The following is an 18,749-nucleotide window of genomic DNA, read 5'->3' on the forward strand; positions in this document are numbered from 1 at the left end:
GCCTTGCAGATATTTCACAAATGTGAACATTTTCCCCTTTTGTGATGTAAAAAATAAATAAAATCTGAAAAATTGTGGTGTGAAACTGCAGTCCTAGCTAAATTCGTAAATGTAGTGCAACCTGTAGCTACCATAAGTCACCTATTTGTGTGTGTAATTTAACAAAAGAAAGTATTTCCTGGCTCAAGTGGAGGAGTTTAAGTATCTGAGGGAAGAATGGAGCAGGAGATTGACGGATCAGTAGGCCTGCTGCTATACTGTGGACGCCGCACTGGTTTGCCGTACTGGTTTGTCGTGATGAAGAAAGAGCTGACCAATAAGGCAAACGAGGCTCTGGATTTACCAGTCTATGTTCCTTCACTCATCTGTATCATGACAGAAAGAACGAGATCCCAGGTACACGTGACTTTAGAGCAGACATCCCCAAAGTCAGTCCTCGAGGGCTGCTGTCCTGCAGGTTTTCGAGGTTTCCCTGCTTTAGCACAGCTGATTCTGATGACAGCAGTTCAGCAAAAGCCTGTTAATCAATTAACAATGTAAATCAGCTGTGCTGGAGCAGAGAAACCTCTAAAACCTGCAGGACGGTGGGCCTTGAGGACCGACTTTGGGGATGCCTGCTGTAGAGCTTTCTCAACGGTGTGGCAGGGCACTCCCCTAGAGGCAGGATGAGGAACTCAATCGTCCAGGAGAAGCTCGAAGTACAGCCGCTTCTCTTCCGCATCAAGAGTATTCAGCTGTGATGGCAGGGATATTTTTTTCAGATCCCCCCTTGACCCCTTCCTTTGAGAGGTATTCCAACCACATCTCATTGGTAAAATGCCCAGGAGATGACCCAGGACATGATGGAGGGACTATGCTTCCCCCAGCAGAGCTGGAGGAGCTATCTGGGAGGAAGGAAGTCTAATAGTGATGCTGCTGATACTGCTGCCTCTGCAACCTGAGGAAGACGACGACTACGAAGTACATATCTCTAATATGTGCCGCAGATGCTCGTAATAGTGTTTGAAAAGGCTGGTTAATGTCATGATACTGTAAGTGCATGCCACAGTTTTCAAATTTGTATTGGTAAAAAAAAAACGAGTTAAAAACTTCCCCATCATTGTCGACCACATTAGAATTTGTTGCACACTACAAAACTTCTCGCCTTTCAATGCACACTACAGAAAAACCCAATAAATCATAGTGAAGTTTGTGGTTCTAATCTGACAAAATGGGATAAAATTAAGTTACAAATGTGATAGCAAGGATTCAAAGTAGTCCTACCTTATTTTGGGGTTGGGGGCACTCTGAATCACACAGGTGAACTGAGCATCTTCTCCAGCAACAAAAAGAGCATTCCTTAATTTATTTAAAAAACGAGGAGGCACTGCAAAGAGATAAATAACATGTTTAAGCTGTGGTAACAAAATCAACGACTCATCATTGACAAAAGAAACAGAAAAGTTGTTCAACTTGAAAATAACCTGGAGTTTGCCTCCTCTCTAACTGTACTCTGAGAAACTGCCAAATAGCTCATATGAACACGGCCAGTGCTGTGGATAATCCACCTTTGTTCTCTGTTTAAATGATCTGAGGTGGAGTTGTTACATGTTGAAGTGATGTGTTCTTACCTTCTCCTATAAAATGCCTTTCTAATTTGGATCGACATACATTTTTAATGACTTTTTGATTTGTGGTTAAAAAATTGCCTGGTAATATGAAGGAACAGGTGATTCATTCTTTGTATATCAGTTTACCTTGAACAGTGATTTTTCCAAGAGTACTTGCATTGCCTGCTGGGCTTGTTGCAAAGCACATGTACTGGCCAGAATCATCTGCTGTCATGTTATCCAGGATCAATGTGCAAGAGCCGTCAGGGTCCTCTATGATGATGTGATGAGGATCTGCCTCTACTACACGGCCATCTAAAACAGGTCAGATAAGCTAGTTGATAAACCAAGTGACTTATTTAGAATAATGTAAAACATTAAGCATGAGGAAATACAATGGAACAAATGTCATACCTTTGTACCAGGTAACTACAGGTTTGGGCACCCCAGTGACTTTGCAAGCAAGTTTAACTGTTTGACCCAGTTCTGCTGTACAGTTTGCCAAAATTTCTTCAAAATCAGGCGGACCTGGAAGAAAACGCATATTTTAACAGTCAACATCTATAGTGAAAGAGAGATTAAAAACAAGGTTAATGGGAATCAAAGCAAGTGAAAGGGGGCTCTCACTCCATGCAGGCATAGTGTAGCGTTGCTGCAGTTCCCTGAGGTCTCGCAACCAGGAGTTCTTGATGGTAACCGTTCGGGCCTGTAAAGTGTATTTTCTTACAGTGTCCTCCCGTTCATGCCAGATCTCAAATGCACGGTCGTCTCCTTCCACCGTTTCATTCACATCGATGTTATTCAGCTGCAGTGAATTAAATAGTACATCAAGATTCATGCTAAAATAAAATGTAAAACACACATAAAATAATTTCTTACCTTCATCATGTTCTTAAAAACATATGCCTGTGTGTCAGTGTTGCTGTCTCTTTTGGGTTTGCAGATGATACAGTAGTTCCTAAAGAGGAAGACGTGACGGTGGTGACCCCTAGAAGATGTTCGAATACCAGGAGCTCCCTCCCACACTTGGAAAGGTCCCTTTAACAAAAGAATAAATAAGAATATAAAAAACAATCATGCAGAGAAAGTCACCCAAGTGCCTACAATGAGTAATAACCAAAGAAAATATTACCTGTCTGATTGGTTCTCCAAGAACTTCCAGGGTAGCTGGATAGTTCTCAATCAGAGAGACATGGTGGGTATTCTCAGAGCGCTGTGGAAGGGCAGACACCATTGCGTACGCCTCTTCCAGGAGGCAGCAGTTCTGCCCATTTCTTGCCTTGTTTCGAATTAGATCCTGCAGATGAAAGGTAAAAATGTCTGGAAAAGCTGTTGTGACGACATTGCCTCACATTAAGAAAGGAATCAAATTTGTTTCCACCAAAACTGTCACCTTAAGGAAGGCCTTGTACTTCTGTATCCTCTCCAGTGGTTGCTGCAGGTAAGCATTGATACTTCGAACTGGGGGACCTGCAGGGTCTGCATTTGCTTGCTCTTTCTCAGTATATTCCTTTAAAGGTAAATAATTGATAAGTGAATTTTAATGATCTTCACAATTCTTCACAGATAAAAACTGTGGCATAATTTTGTACAAAGTAGCTCTGGGTCAATACTCTATACCAGTGATTCCCAACTGGGGGTACGTGTAACACTAGTGGTCCACGGGTGCATTGCAAGGGGTGCATGAAAATATTCTATTTCTTAGATTGTAAAATAATACAGGGCTTGGATCTGTTTTGGTTTGTGAGGACTCAATTGAAATATTAAACAAGCTTTTATGAACCAAAAAGTACGTTTTTCTTATAAGTTTGAGTTCACCTTCAGCTTTGACACATATCCAAACCAAGCAGAGGAACAGATTGGATGTAGAGATCAGCCTGGGATCAGCTGTTTTTCACACTGAGCTATAAGAGCTCATCAAAGCAAGCTCAGGTGTGTTGATGAAAACAAAGTAAAAATTTGGTTAATTAAGTTAGTCTGACTGTAATTTTTATTCTGTATTTTGTTCCCAATCCATCAAGTTTAAATGTGATTATACGAGTTACTCAGATGAGCTCCAGTTTTATACAAATACAGGTTTATGATAGGATTTTTTTTGTTTTTCAATTCCTTACTAACTTCCAGGAAACATATTTATAATGTTTTTTTATTAGAGATGGAAAGCATAAATTAAATGCTCAAATGAAAAGATTAGGTAAAATATTTTTTTATTATACAATCAGTTTTTGTACGTTCCACATTTGGACAATCAATAGTTCTGCCCTTCAACGCAGCAACATCTCCAAGTCTTCCGAAGTGAATCTCTACCATTTTTTCAAAATAGCTAAATCAGACTCAGACTTGATGAGCACTTGTGAGAAGTGATTTTTACATTTTGCCACAACTCTCAAATTGGTTATGTTGTGGAATTTGTGATATTCTAACTTAACAGTGTCCTCAAGGCTGCTCCTCTGCTTAATGCTTTTCCTGCATGTCTGAGTCGGTTAGGAGGAAAGCCACGTCCTCATAGGCAGCATTTATAAATTACTCTTTCCATTTTTAGTATTGTTTATGTATTGGGATACTGTTTCATTGCCTAACCTTGCTCTAACTAAGAAAAAAGATCTTTGCAGGCTAACTTGAAAACTTTATTTAGTGTAGAGGTGAGATCTGCAGGCTATTGGCAGACTAAAGCACACTGAAAATAAATGCATGCCACACCTTTCATTTATTTTATTTAATTAAAAAAAAATCCAAACCACATTGTAATTGTGTATAATTGTGTCTACTGCAAAAAATATACTAACGTATGTTGATTGTTGAATTTTTACTTAATAAATTATGAAAAGCTTTAAAGAATTTTCTTCTGTATTTTCACAAGGTGCTTCATGGCTGGAAAGTGAATAACGGTTCCACTTATCAGAAATAGATACCTTGAAAAATCGATGGACAGTCTTGTCACTGACAGCCGATTCAGCTTGACACTGTCCTACGAGATACTGAAGGTACTGTTCAAACCCTTCCTTGTTCTTCAGGAAGCACATAGCTACATCATCATCTGTGTCACAGTCTTGTAACCTAGGAAGGAATGTCCTAGAAACAAAATTTGGCAGACAGACAAAGTCCATAAATAAAAAACAGCCTTATTTGATGCTGTCCTTTTTATGATTTACCAAATCTTGCTGATAATTATGGCTAAGACGTTGGCTCACTTGGAATGGAAGGACTTGATGTCATCAACGTTCCTAAAGATGGTCTCTTTCTGGCTGCAGACATCAGGTGGAGTATCCGAACTGTCAGCTTGCTTCAGGTGGTGAGATGTGAAGAATTCGACCTCCCTCACAAACTGTAATTCTCCATTGATCAGATCCTGCATCAGCTGACTGTATGCACCAAATGACATTTTGTTAGTGTATGTTGCTGCATATTTAACTTTCTAACTTTCAATTTCGCTCCACTTACAATAACTTCCTCTTGTATTCCCCTTCAGAAACCTCTTCCACACTTGTTTCTGGAAGATCTCCAGCATCAGCTGAGAGCTTGAATAAAAATTATAGTCATTCACAAACCAAACGGCTGCAGAAAATATAATTAAAATAAAAACAATAATGCATAAATATGTTTAACGAAAAACATACTTTGATTTTTTTATCCAAGTAGGCAGGGGACACCCAGCCTTGTCGTGATGGTGTTGTTTTGGTCGGTTTGGTCCGAACCAACCATTTAAGAGGATGAGCAGAGTCCAAAACCTCCACATACTGTCCCTCTTTGAGAGAGATTGAGTCTTTACTTGCAATGGTGGGGTTATAATCCGCTGATGCCACATAAATGTCAAACATCTACAATGATATGACATAAGGTTTTTCATCAGTGATGTGAAGCTTGAGGACTTCAGATAGATACAATTTTCTTTCTTGCTTTTTTATGCTGTTTCTTGTCATTCAATCATTTAATCAACCTATCATCTTTTGGTGACTGAAAATAGATTGAAAAAAGAATAAACTAAAGTATAAAATAAATATGACATCTTGCTACTGAATGTTCAAAGCCAGTCTGAATAAGAATCAGAATCAAGTTTACTGCCAAGTAGGTTTGCACTATTACAAGGAATTTGACTTGGTTTCGAGCCTGGCCTTAAAAACAGCAAAGTTAATAATGATACGACTATCACGAGGCAATTTGTTCCTGAGCCTGGGCCCAGCGATTGAGAAGGCCCCGTCCCCCCAGTATGCAGCTCTAGGGACATCTTACAAGAGCTAGTTTTACCTTAAGGCCCTAGTTAGGTTACAAACACATAGGAGTTCAGACAGGTATGGTGGCGCAGGATCATATAATAAAGAGGAAGCCAGTGAACAGGAAATAAGACTGGGATTATGTGCTGTTGTGGTTTTTATTGGTTGAAAAGCAAGAAAAAAAAACATTTTGTACCAACTGAGGAGGATTATAATCTGCTATGTAATAAAACATAGGTTTTCTCTTTCCATTTAGTTTTCAAAAACCTCTTTGTTGGGCTTCTCAGTGGTGCACTGGCTAGCATTGCTGCCTTGCAGCAAGAAGGTACTGGGTTTGATTCCCAGCCAGGGGTCTTCCTGCATGAGGCCTGTATGTTTTCCCTGAGCATGCGTGGGTTTTCTCCGGCCTCCTCCCACAGTCTAAAACATGACTGTTAGGTTAATTGGCTTTTCAAAAAAAAATTCTCCTTAGGTTTGAGTGTGTGTGTGAATGATTGTATTCCTGTTTGTCTCTGTGTTGCCCGGTGATGGGTGAACTTTCCAGGGTTTACCCCACCTCTCTTCTCTAGTAAGCTGGAGATATGCACCAGCACCTGTTGCAACCCCGCTTTGGATAAGTGTGATGGAAAAAAAATTAGTCAATGTGTCTACTAAGTCATTAATTTATCTCTAATCATTGCTATTAGTGCGTGTTGGTTTATTTGAATTGCTAACATTTAGATTAATCAAGAAACTCGATATAGAAACAAACAAACTGAATTTGAAGGTGTCTTCCCCACTCAGATGTAAATGTGATGTAAACTCTGTTATCAAGCAAACAAGACTGTTCTGGTTCCACAGTTCCTACCTCTCCTCTGGCGTCTCCTTCATCTGACTCTGAGGAGGAGTCTGCAATGAGGGAAGGAGGTCGAGAGCGGCCATGATGGGGTGATGGAGAAGGAGTTTTGGTCTCATCGTCGCTGTCAGCACCTGGTACTCGTAACGAAGCTTAGACAACACGGTTAGGAAAGCAGTTAGAGCAGAGATACAACATGCAGGGCGTGTCCTTTCAGTGTTTATTGTTTTAAAAATTATCAATGTTCTGTATTAAAAACTAATTTAATCAAGAAAGTTGTATTATAAACTCTTATGAAATGATTTAATTTGTTGGCTTTAACATTTGTGCCAGTTATTAATACTCCGTTGAATCAGTTTATTACAATTTAGCTTGCCAAAGGTAGTGAGTCCAAATTCACCATTCTACAAATAACTTATGCACTTGTTGTCTTGATATAAAAAACCTGAGGAATATTTTAGCTAAAGAATTTTTTTTCAAATTGAAATTATGAAAAAGATCGGAATTAATCAATGTTTTGGTTTGCTAAACAATGCATTTCTACTGCGTTAGTGGCAACATGCAACATGCCCTACATGCCTCGTATCCCAGCTGTAGGCTGATTGAGGCGTTACATCTTGTTTGAAAGGATGATAACATTCTTTTATATAAATTTAAAGGAAAAGAGGGGAGCTGAGATAAAAGAAAGAACTAATCTTCTACTATAAGAAGAAAATAAAGGAAACTGCGGAAAATCCATGAAAACAAGAATTACTGTTATCGTCTTTCTGATGCAAACTTGTGTAAGCTCATCTAAGAATATAAATATGTCTGAAAGAATTGTAGATTAATTGTGATGCTGATGCATTTGGTATACATACTGGCAGATTTGGGCCAAGATTTCATCCACTGGAGCACTTCGTGATTCTGTAAACTGTCTGAATAACAAATTGATTATTGGGTGAACATTTAAATGTGGGAACTGATAAAGAAAATGAGTTTTGTGGTTAAGGATCTCTGTGTGAAGTTAGGACAGGTTTTAAATTCCCCTGCATGATGATGAAACACAGCATGCAGAGAAAAGGTAAAAAAAAAAAAAGGTGAGAAAAAGATGTGGAAGCAATAAAAAAAAAAAAATGCTTTCAGGTTTGTTTTTTAAGTTCCTAATAAATATAAATGAATAATTTATGATAATTTGGTTTAAGAATTTTTAGTGATTAAACATGAATGTTTCCACAGAGTTTATGTGCTGGTAGAAAAGCAGCAAAAACCACAAAACCTGACATGAGGAACAAAGCAATTAGCTAGTAAGAGCAGAGGGGAGAAAACCAGGCTAACATCAAGTTTTTTTTAATACTTGATGATCAGCCATGCAAACATAAATATGAGATTATAACTTCTGCCTGTATGATGATGGTGTTAAAATGAGACGAGGGACATGTTACTAAAGAGCACACCACAACGTCATATTAGTATTGAGCTACATTTTACCTACCTTCTTAAACTAAAAACATCCTCTTCTATTTTGTTGCTTACATATTAAGCTATTTGAGAGTAAACCTTAACGATAAACTAAAATTCAAAGTGAATATCCAAAGGATTTTTTTAAACTGGTATTAGATACTTACCTTGGGTGATCTTTGCTGAAACCATTTCAGTGATCTGAGAAGTGAGTTTCATGAGAAATTCCTCCGAGCCAACTTCCCCTAAGTAGGGTATTTTACGTTCTTATAATATGGACAAAAGCAGGAAAAACACCATCAATTTCACAGCAGTTTGTGATGCATTAAATGTTAAACAACCAAGCAATATGAATATTTCATCATTTTTATTTTACCACTGCCTCTGCCAGCCTCATCTTCTGGGGGACTAACAGTAATCCCAAGGACCCTAAAAAGAATTAAATGTTACACACGCATCATACATGTATGTGTAACACGGACGACTATATATGTTCATTCTTACTCTGAAGCTGCAGTATCTTTCTTTAGTTGCGGTGCTGTGTAAAAAGAGGATAGGATGCACTTAGTTATAGTTACAAATACTAAGCAGCCTTTACTTGATGTACTGAAAGTCTGCTTGTCATTTTAGTGTTGTCAAGAATTTAAGATAAAGTAAAAAATATAAAGTTTTCCTTACCATCATCCACCTGGAGCTGACAGTTACAGAGAGACTGCCCTGCTCTATTTGTTGCAATACACGTGTAGGTGCCGGAATGCTCCTGGTGTACATCCATCAATATAAGGCTGTGCTGGCGACCAGAGCTTGCTATTTTGTATCCTTTAGTATCAGGTTTAATCCACAAAACATCCTCTGATGATTTCTCCCTCAGCCAGGAGACTGTGGGAGTAGGAGATCCTGAAAGAGTACAGTCAACAAACACATCAGAGAACACCTGGGGGTTGGGGTTGGGGGTTTAAGACATTTAAAAAAGAATGTGAACTGACCTTCTACCTTGACAGAGAGAGTGATGCTTGCACCTTGTTTCACCTTTCTGTTGCTGAACCTCTCAAGGAAGCGGGGTGGCACCAGTGGCTCCTTGGCGTCTTTTCAAAATGATTATAAGAGATGTTTAAAGACTTTTAAATGTTTACAGTTTGTCGCAATTAACAGGATGAAGAGTAATTTACCTTTTTTATCAGGTGGTAAAATCTCCCCTGGACCTGGTACAGAATCCAAACATTATTATTGTTGTTATCAGCTTTACCTGAATGCTGAACTACAGTGGTGCCTGTGTTGTTTTTGCATGATCTGAATTGTTATCTACTTAGGTATTTGTGTACATACTCAGTACTATCAAACGGGCAGAGGAGTACGCAGAGCCAGCTGCATTGCTGATGTAAGCAGAATACTCCCCCATGTCTTCTCTCTTCACTTCAAAGATCTCCACTGCATGAACATCTCTCCTTGCTGACAGCTGAATCCTTTTTGATGGTCGGAGAGGCTGGCTGTCTTTGAACCAGTATACTTTAGGTGTAGGGAACCCTGTCATACAGAAAGATGATCAATTCCCACTATCTTTTCACCCATATTTGTATAATCTATTAAATACATATTTCAAAAAGTTAAATCACACAAAATTCAGTTTTAAGTGTTTTTATATGTGAAAAAATACTTACAAAAACGATAAATGATATAATGAAATACAGCTCAAAAAGATCAAACAAAAGCTAAGCAGTACAAAATTGCAAATACAAAGAAATTTAAATATGAGTTATTTTCAGAGGTATAAATTAACGAAGTACAAATACTTCGTTACTGTACTTAAGTACACTTTTTAGGTATCTATACTTTACTCCATTACTTATTTTCTCATTACACTCATTACATTTTCACACAAGTAGCTGTACTTTCTATTCCTTACATTTTTAAAACAAACGTTGCTTGTACTCTTGGCTTCGGTTTAATGTTTATAAATATTTATTTCACGTCATGTGCGTCATCCAATGCAGATCATTGGCTCCATCCACATCTAGTGAAAACTACTGTAATTGGATGAGTCATATAACGCAAACACTCATTGGTTAGCTAAAGGAAATCATCAGAAGCAAACAGGTATTCTTTTAACTGTAAACATGAACTGTCTATGCCATGCTACAATGTCGGATTCAGAAAAAAATGCTGAAATGTGTGAAAGGTCGGAGACAGGCGAGAGCGTATCGGGAGATGGAGAGGAGACCTCCATCATCCTTGGCCCTATTACAAAGAAATATTAAAAATAGTCGAGAATTTTAGATTTTAATTTATATAGTGGCATATGGCTGAAAGTAAAGAGGTCAAGTTGATACTTCAACTTTTACCAGAGTTTTTTTAAACTGCAGTATCTATACTCCTACTCAAGTAACAAATGTGTGTACTTTTGACACCACTGGTTATTTTAAATGATTCCTTAGGCCTATATACAGTGCTTGACATTATCGATGCTACAAGCGGGCCTCCCTTCTTGAAATAAGGGAGAGGCCGGGAGAAGACGGACCGTCATTGGTCAGGTCTTGTGACCTTGAAGAACGTATGGCTTTATGGCCACAGGCTCTTACATTGTCATGGGGCTAAGGCTTTTGCTCTATACTATTTTTCTGCCTGCTCGACTACTGGTCATGCCTGAGGCAAGGAAAAAGTTTAAACCTTCTAAGGGGACTAAAAAGAGAAAATGTGAAAGGGATCTTGCTCGTGGAAAAACAAGAGACGATCATGGAAAGGGTTTGTTCGTTGGTGCATCTGAAATATGTAGCCAGATGTAAAACCAATTCTCTGTTCTCTGTTTTGAAATCTTTTCAAGAAGACGATATACAATCAGCGAACATATATGGTGGCCTTACCTTTAACTTTGAGTTGCAATTTAGCAATAGGTGAACCTGGACTGACGTGAACATCGTGAAGTTCATCTACAACCTGTGGCAGCTGATCGTCTTCACTTACAGATTCGAAGGTTTCAGTTTCTCTACTGCATACAAAATACAAATACAATATATATAAACATATAAGATATTACGAACAATTCAATATAAGAAAAGCTGTATTTACCTTGACACATAGCCTTTGGCACTGACATAAGAGGAGGTCTCAGTGGCATCTGCAGCAGTGTCATAATCTGAGCTGCACGACACTTATAGAGATAATACACTTTATTTAATAATGCTGACTTAAAAGACGTTGTATTTTGTTTATGTTCATTCATTTCTACTTACTGTCAACTCTGAGTTCAGCTTTAGTGGCAGCAATCCCACTGCTGTTTTCGGCTGTGCAACGATAAACTCCCATGTCAGTTGGCAACACAGATGTGATGATGAGCTGGTGGCAACCCTCTTGGTCCTCGTTGATCATGTAATGATCATTTTCCTCCAGTAGCTTGCCATCCTTATACCATCGAACAGTGGGAGGGGGCTTGCCAATTACAACGCAATCAAAGCTGACCGGATAGCCATCAGGAACATCCTGACTTTGCAGCTCAGTCAGAAACACTGGGGCAGCTGGGAAACAAGAAGGAATGGATTGATAGACAAGTAAACACTGACTCCTTGGTGGAATGTAATATATACACAGCATAACTCTCACTCTGGGCTGGAATATTAATGATTTAGACTTTTTTTTACAGCACAAGGTCCCAAATTGTCTTCCCTGATATGGAAGACAAATTGTCTATGTTTACTGTTCCCTTGGTAAAAATGTGAAAAATAAGAAGAATATGTATTAAGCCCCCTCTGAATCAATACTACATATCTTTTGCAATAAGTTGTAGGTCTTTTGTGGAAGTGCTTTACTAGCTTTACATATTTAGAGGCTAACAAATTGATTATTGTTTGAAATAGACCTCAAATCCAGTCATATTGGAGGAATGCCATTTGTGACTGGTGGTATACATTGATAAAACATAGTTTAGGTGTATGAAAATGTTTAGAAGACACTGTAGGCAATACTATGAAGAAAATGTATTAATTAATTCTATCTTCAATCCTACCTGGAGCTCCAGTCAGTAAAGCAGGAGGTTGCCTATCTTGTGTCGGGGTCTGTGTACCATCCTGGATGTAGCCCATCTTTTTAATTCGCAGCTCCACTTTGTGAAGACCAGCTGTTATGATGGCAGTCTCTACAGGCACCCCATGGACAGTGAACATCTCCTGGAATCTCTTAGAGGCTACCTCAGCATCTGCTCGGGTTTCAAAGCGAATGTAGATGAAATTTTCATCCTCACGGTAAGAGTGAGGGTCTGGGGGACGCATGTCCCCTTCATCTGCGCTGATAAAGGGTTCTTCCTCAACGTCAGGTGGGAGGCGAGTGCGGAGAAGGCGCCTCAGGCGTTTACTTGCCTGTCGCAGTGACTCATCCATCTCGCTACCGGAGGAACTCTCAGGCTCACTGTCGGCACTGTAACCTATGGTGAGGGGTCGGCGGCCCGATGATTCCCTTACTGTTCCTACAGTCACCTTAGCACTGTGAGATGCTACTCCAAACTTGTTGGTGACCTCACAGGTGTAAACACCAGTATCTTTTGTGGTGATGGCAGTAATGACTAGAGAGCAGGTGCCATCATTGTAGATATCTATATGATGATGTTTTCCATCCAGCAGTAATTCTCCGTCCTTCATCCAGCTTACCTTATCTGGTTTACCTTCTGTCACGCATTCAAGATGTATGGTGTCATTCGGTTCTTTAGTTTGGTCCTTAAAGACCTCTTTGAAGATGGGCCGCATGTCCTTGCGAGCCTTGTAACCCTTGAAGGCGGCTTGTATCTTGATGGCAGCATCGGTAAGCCCGGGCTCCTCCTCTTTTGTGATCTCCATGATGCCGGCCTCATGAGAAGAAAGCTGTATTTCTTCTGCTTTCTGAATTATTGTGGCTTTTGTTTCAGTCTGCTGCACCGTTTTTTGCTCTACCATTTGGAAATGTGCGAAGAACTTCTCGGCTGTAAGACTCTCTGCCTCTTTGGTTTCTGTTGATTCAGTCTTGCTGCTCTTTTGGAGGTAAGACACAAGTGAGGAGCCTCCAGTAACAATCTCTTCTTCAGAACTGATGGATTTGACAGTTTCTGTCTGTTTCTTGGACACAGCATCGTGTTCCCTCTCAGTTGCCCTGATTTCAACCTTTTCTCCAGACACAGACTCTTTCTGTTGTTTTTTGCCCCCTCTACCATTCTCCTCAGGTTGTTCTGAGATGGAGTCTAATGTGGGCTCTCTGCTCATGCGCCGTTTCTTTGCCGAGGCGTCCCACAGGTCATGAAGCTCCCCTTCCTCAGCAGCCTCAGGAGGCAGACTGGGCTGTTCCATTACTGCTGCCTGTTTTGCATCTGCATATATGACCAAAATACAGTTGAAATTGTTATCCATGGGGTTCAATAACACCAGTAATTCAACATTACCTAAAACTAACTTGCCAAGATGAGCCAGAATATGTAAAATATAAATACTGAATAAATTTACATATAGTGAAATATTTCATGTCTTTTCTTTGTTAATTTAAATAGTAGCGGCTTACAGCAAATGAAAACATTAAACCCAGCGTTTAAGAAGATCCTAATATTTTAGAAAATCCCAACAGACTGTGTACGTACAATGGATTTGATAAAAGATTTGACCAACCTCAGTCTATAACACGGTTCCCTAAATGATCACTAGTTGTAGAAACTTCAAACTGGATGTCAAACAATTTGCCCCTCTCTGCTTTTCCTACAGACTATAGAATCATGGTTTTCAAATGAAATGTTAACTTTATATTTTTATCAGGATAGAGAACGTTGGACCATTGTCTAATAATCCATGTGAAACGTAGCTAAAGTTGTCTCTGGTACAGTAGCAGCTTTGTAAAAGGATAACTTTGCTTGTCTATTATTGTCATCAAGGTATTTCTGGATGTTCAAGTGTTTTGTTCAGTGTGTAGTTTGGAAAAAACTCTCATGTCTCATACTTAGCTGGTTCCCTCTGTGTTTAACACTGTGTTTATTTGTCACCTTTCATTATTTCTTCAACTCTCTCCTATTTGCCTGAATTAGCTTTGCTACACAGGTCTTCCAAAGCTACAATTATCTCTGCTATGTCTGCTCTTTATTTCTCCCAAACAACTCCCTGCACTGAATTTCTACTAATGTACAAGAATGCATGTCATATTCTAATTTCCTAAATTTAAAATTTTCATTAGCATAGCTTTCAAATCACCTGAAATATATCACATACGTAAAATGAGGGAAGAATGGAGCGGGAGATCGATAGACGGATCGGTGCGGCTGCTGCAATAATGCGGACGCTGCACCGGTCTGTCGTGGGGAAGAGAGAGCTGAGCGAAAAGGCAAAGCTCTCAATTTACCGGTCGGTCTACGTTCCTACCCTCACCTATGGTCATGAAATCTGGATCATGACCGAAAGAACGAGATCCCGGATACAAGCGGCTGAAATGAGCTTTCTCCGCAGGGTGGCTGGGCTCTCCCTTAGAGATAGGGTGAGGAGCTCGGTCATTCGGGAGAGGCTCAGTGTAGAGCCGGTTCTCCTCCACATCGAGAGGAGTCAGTTGAGGTGGCTCGGACATCTTCTTCGGATGCCCCCTGGACGCCTCCCTCGGCAGGTGTTCCAGGCACGTCCCACCGGGAGGAGGCCCAGGGGACGACCCAGGACACGTTGGAGAGACTACGTCTCTCGGCTGGCCTGGGAGCGCCTAGGGCTTCCCCCAGCAGAGCTGGAGGAGTTCTCTGCGGAGAGGGAAGTCTGGGAGTCTCTGCTTAGTCTGCTGCCCCCGCGACCCGGTTCCGGATAAAGCGGGAGACGACGAGTACGAGTACGAGTACCTAAAATGTATAATATCTATATATGTATATTACCTTCTATGTATAATCAGTCTACAAAACACAATCATCATCTTTATATAGTATTACTGTACACCTGAACAGTATCTGCATGCAGATAATACCCCTTCATTTCAAAGCTATGTTTTAAAAAATGACATAATTATCAAGTCTTCAATATTACCCCACAACCTCCCTATCAAAACTTAACTGTAGATAGAGTGCATTCTACAAGTTTTTGATTTATATGTTATAACACAAAGGAAATATCATTAATACAGCTTATTGGTACACAAACGATTTGATTTAAGGCTCCAATATGAAAACCGCGTTCAAAATCAATACCTGATATTGTTGCCTTTTTGGCTGATAGCCAATATTAACCAATACTATATACTTTTCTACTTTTTGGACACTGTGAAAAAAACTACCAACAGTGCTGACAATGCTTCTCTGCTTCAGATGAACACCCACAATCATGTAACTTTGCCTGCAAGCTGAATTTTCTTGTTACATTTGCATTCTCAAGCCCACAGAAATCCATTTTTTTTTCAGCTTTTACTGCAACCTTTCAGGACAGACACAAAACAATAGGGCAATGACGTTGCAGTATTATGGTTTATAGGTAGCTGTGATAAAAGCAATAGCTGCTTAGCCCACAGTCAAACCAAAATAAACCTGGCAGTGCAGGGGTACATAGTAGTAGCTGCTAATATTACATCTGTTTTGTCAGAATTCCCAAAGGAAAAGCAAGAGTGTTGTTTCTCATGCCGTCTTCTGACATGTTCATGTTAGCATGACTGGATAAATCCAAATGTTGGTAGGAGGGCACTAGGTGTCGCGTCAACCAATCAGCTCGCAGCTGAATTCTTCTGAATGTCTTTCCTTTCCCAGATTCGAGGGAAGGAGTCCTAAAATGATAATATGTGGAACTGAACCTGAGTTCCACATATTACCAATCTGGCTCATCAGGTTCTCTGTTACACATCCTGTGCTGCATCACTTTCACTGTCACATGACCCCACCCTCGCCCATGAAACAAAAAACAACAGCTAGATGGAAATAAACATTTGTTGTTACTATTCGCCCAGGTTTAGTTTTTATACTGATACATTAAAATGATCAACATTGGTCGATACTGTTGATATTTTGTGCATCCCTTAATTCAATAATTTAGGATATAGTATTATTCCGCATTTATCATTCTCATGTTAGATGAAAGTACAAATGTGTAGACTACAGCACTCATCTTCATGATAATGCAAAACAGTTATTAAAAAATAATCAGAGCTTGCCCACTCACCAAGCTGCACTGTCAGAGGAAGCTCAACGGGCTCTCCAGTTCCAGCTTTGTTAATTGCTGCCACTCTGAACCTGTAGCCACTCCCAGGCACCAGATTTTCCACTACAAATTCAGTGTTGCAAACAGGCTCAGAATGACATGGAAGCCAAAGGGCACTGTCCACCAGTCGCATTTCCACCCTGTAACCTATGATAGGACTCCCTCCATCGTGAAGAGGAGTAAACCAGGAGAGAGTCACAGACTCTGTAGTTTTAGAGAGGACTTCTGGATCCTCTGGAGGATCAGGCACAGCTGTTGTTGTAAATAAAAGGAAAAACAAAAGTTTTACACACAAAAATAAAACAATAGCTACAGAAATCAATGCATCTTGCTCATGAAAGTCTTACTGATGATGGTGAGTTTGGCCAAAGAGAGAGCATCCCTGGCTGCGAATGTAATTTCCTGCTGGGGCATGAGCGGAGCCTGTCTCAGGAGAAGGTGATAAGAACTGCCGTCCACCCTCATAGTCCAGAGATCGCTGGGTTTGAGTTCAACTCCGTTAGCATACCAGGCCACGTCTGTTGCAGGAACAGGCTCAGTAACCTTTACACAGAACTCAACTTTCTCTCCGACAGCTACCACTTTGTCCTCCAAACCCTGCACAATGTCCAGCTTCCAGCCTTAAAACAGGGGGGGAAAAATCACAATGTGATACTGAAAATCTTTCTGATTAAAATGTGTTATAAAGACAGGTTCATTCACATATTGAAGTTTATATTCAAGACTTTTCATAGTTCTTAGTTCTTTATTATTTTTTTTAACAATGTGAAATATAACAGTACTTATAACAGTATACTATTGGGAATAATATTCTATCCAGCAATTTGTAAGAAAAACAAAAGAAGGAAAGAAGGGATGGTTTTAAAGGAAGGAAAGACACTGATGGGCAAAGCGAAAAATTAGTGGTTCAAGAAAGAAAGAAAGAAAGAAAGAAAGGAAGGAGTGGGGAAAGATGGAAGGTAAGGACAAAAGGAAGGGTGCAGGAGTAAAATAAAGCAAAAAAAAGGGGACATAATGAGGGTGAGAAATAAGGTCAAAGAGGAAGGAAGACAGGAAGGACACAAGAAGAAACAATGACAGGAATGGCACAACATTTTGACAAAAAATTAAGGAATGAAGTATGGAATAATGAATATTCTCCCATACTTATCCAATTATATAAAATAATAAAATAAATCTTAAGAATCTCTCAACCTTTTCCAGCCTGTAAAGGAACCGATATAGAGAGTTACAGTCTAAGCAAGCTAGTTTGCTTTGTCTTTCAGTTTGGAAGACCTACCTTTGACTGTAAGCTGTGCAGAGGTGGAAGCTGTACCAGCTTTAAATGTCACTGTGCAACTGTCTTTCTCATGCAGATCTTTCAAGAGCAACAGATGGCGACGACCACTTTCAAAGGACACAATCTCTGCTTTAGGTGACTCCTTCACTGGTTTTCCATCTAGAAGCCAGTTGCAGTCTTTGCTCTCAGGGCGAGAGAGGGCACACTCAAACAGCGCTTCTCCCCCATCAAACGTTTCTGCATTTTCTAGGCCCTGGACGATGTTAATTGGTTTGGCTGGGGAAATAGAAAGACAATAACATCTTATCAACAAAAGAAGACTGAAGATATTTTCACCCTACCACACAAGTCTGATATTTAAAGGTTTTGTGGATAGGTGTATATTTCATAAAAATCCACATGAGATTAGTTGAAGGGTATCACCAAGAAGAGGTGATTCTTTAAAGTCTGGTGATCTTTCTATCTAGAGGGAAGCTCACCTTCCACATGAAGTGAAGCGACCCCACACGTACCCTCTGCCTCACAGGAATACGTCCCAATGTCATCACGGGAAACACGGTTAATGAACAAGCGAGCGACACTCCAGTCCTGCTCCACTACCACCCTTCGGCCATCAGGCTGCAAAAGCTGCCCATCTTTTCTCCACTGAGCTTTGACTGGCCTGGAAAACTGGCAGATGAACTCAGCTTGTTGGTTTTCAACCACCCAAAGGTCCTCCATGTCGTTCACCACCTCAACTGTGGGATCTGTGACCAGGGTTGGGGCAAGAGGTTTGTAATCGGTTGAAGAAGGGTCATATTGTCAGGACTTAGCCAGGAATATGACTTGAACATGCCAAATAATATATGGGCTTTGTAACCCCCTTCAAAGACATTTATTATGCGTATATTTTTCTTTGATACTTTTTTTGTCTCAAATTCTACTTAACTAATACAATACACTTAAAACAAACATAAGTAATGATGGGGATTAAAAAGTCCAACAATGCTGGCAGCTGACTGGATAGAAGGGCTGACAAATAGACAGTGCCAATGCTGCCCATTTGCCAACTCAAGGCAGATGTAGGACAGTTAGGGGCTTTGGTGTTCGAATGTTAGGGTAATGATAGGATGGGGTAGGTGAATGAGAGCATCTAGCCAGTCTGGATGGGTGGAGCAGCACTTTTTTGTGATGTTCTTAACTCAGTTTACAAAACAAAATGAAATTCAGTATATGTATCATGTTTTTGTTTTTTTGATGGAACCA

The 18,749-nt window shown here is 39.9% G+C and overlaps 1 protein-coding gene across 17 annotated transcripts in view; it reads right to left on the bottom strand.

Moving 5' to 3' along the window:
- Nucleotides 1–18,749, bottom strand: part of obscnb (obscurin, cytoskeletal calmodulin and titin-interacting RhoGEF b) — a 93,119-nt gene that overhangs the window by 4,310 nt on the left and 70,060 nt on the right. For 12 of the 17 annotated variants that reach the window (XM_038301540.1, XM_038301541.1, XM_038301551.1 and 9 more), the window contains 28 exons: nucleotides 17,984–18,250; nucleotides 17,505–17,780; nucleotides 16,573–16,845; nucleotides 16,187–16,477; nucleotides 12,073–13,398; nucleotides 11,303–11,584; nucleotides 11,139–11,220; nucleotides 10,934–11,058; nucleotides 9,402–9,599; nucleotides 9,245–9,277; nucleotides 9,062–9,160; nucleotides 8,754–8,972; nucleotides 8,580–8,613; nucleotides 8,452–8,504; nucleotides 8,243–8,341; nucleotides 7,496–7,552; nucleotides 6,648–6,787; nucleotides 5,207–5,407; nucleotides 5,031–5,107; nucleotides 4,781–4,951; nucleotides 4,502–4,661; nucleotides 2,983–3,099; nucleotides 2,722–2,886; nucleotides 2,469–2,627; nucleotides 2,217–2,394; nucleotides 2,004–2,117; nucleotides 1,737–1,904; nucleotides 1,264–1,366 (listed from right to left, as the gene is read on the bottom strand). In XM_038301540.1, coding sequence (XP_038157468.1) covers nucleotides 1,264–1,366; nucleotides 1,737–1,904; nucleotides 2,004–2,117; nucleotides 2,217–2,394; nucleotides 2,469–2,627; nucleotides 2,722–2,886; nucleotides 2,983–3,099; nucleotides 4,502–4,661; nucleotides 4,781–4,951; nucleotides 5,031–5,107; nucleotides 5,207–5,407; nucleotides 6,648–6,787; nucleotides 7,496–7,552; nucleotides 8,243–8,341; nucleotides 8,452–8,504; nucleotides 8,580–8,613; nucleotides 8,754–8,972; nucleotides 9,062–9,160; nucleotides 9,245–9,277; nucleotides 9,402–9,599; nucleotides 10,934–11,058; nucleotides 11,139–11,220; nucleotides 11,303–11,584; nucleotides 12,073–13,398; nucleotides 16,187–16,477; nucleotides 16,573–16,845; nucleotides 17,505–17,780; nucleotides 17,984–18,250 — 5,467 coding nt within the window. Of the gene's footprint in view, nucleotides 1–1,263; nucleotides 1,367–1,736; nucleotides 1,905–2,003; nucleotides 2,118–2,216; nucleotides 2,395–2,468; nucleotides 2,628–2,721; nucleotides 2,887–2,982; nucleotides 3,100–4,501; nucleotides 4,662–4,780; nucleotides 4,952–5,030; nucleotides 5,108–5,206; nucleotides 5,408–6,647; nucleotides 6,788–7,495; nucleotides 7,553–8,242; nucleotides 8,342–8,451; nucleotides 8,505–8,579; nucleotides 8,614–8,753; nucleotides 8,973–9,061; nucleotides 9,166–9,244; nucleotides 9,278–9,401; nucleotides 9,600–10,933; nucleotides 11,059–11,138; nucleotides 11,221–11,302; nucleotides 11,585–12,072; nucleotides 13,399–16,186; nucleotides 16,478–16,572; nucleotides 16,846–17,504; nucleotides 17,781–17,983; nucleotides 18,251–18,749 lie in introns of those variants that run through there. The other 5 variants (XM_038301539.1, XM_038301550.1, XM_038301544.1 and 2 more) reach the window with 3 other exon arrangements.

This window comes from Cyprinodon tularosa, unplaced genomic scaffold (assembly GCF_016077235.1).
Source record: "Cyprinodon tularosa strain WSP-4 unplaced genomic scaffold, ASM1607723v1 ctg47, whole genome shotgun sequence".
Lineage (NCBI taxonomy): Eukaryota > Metazoa > Chordata > Actinopteri > Cyprinodontiformes > Cyprinodontidae > Cyprinodon > Cyprinodon tularosa.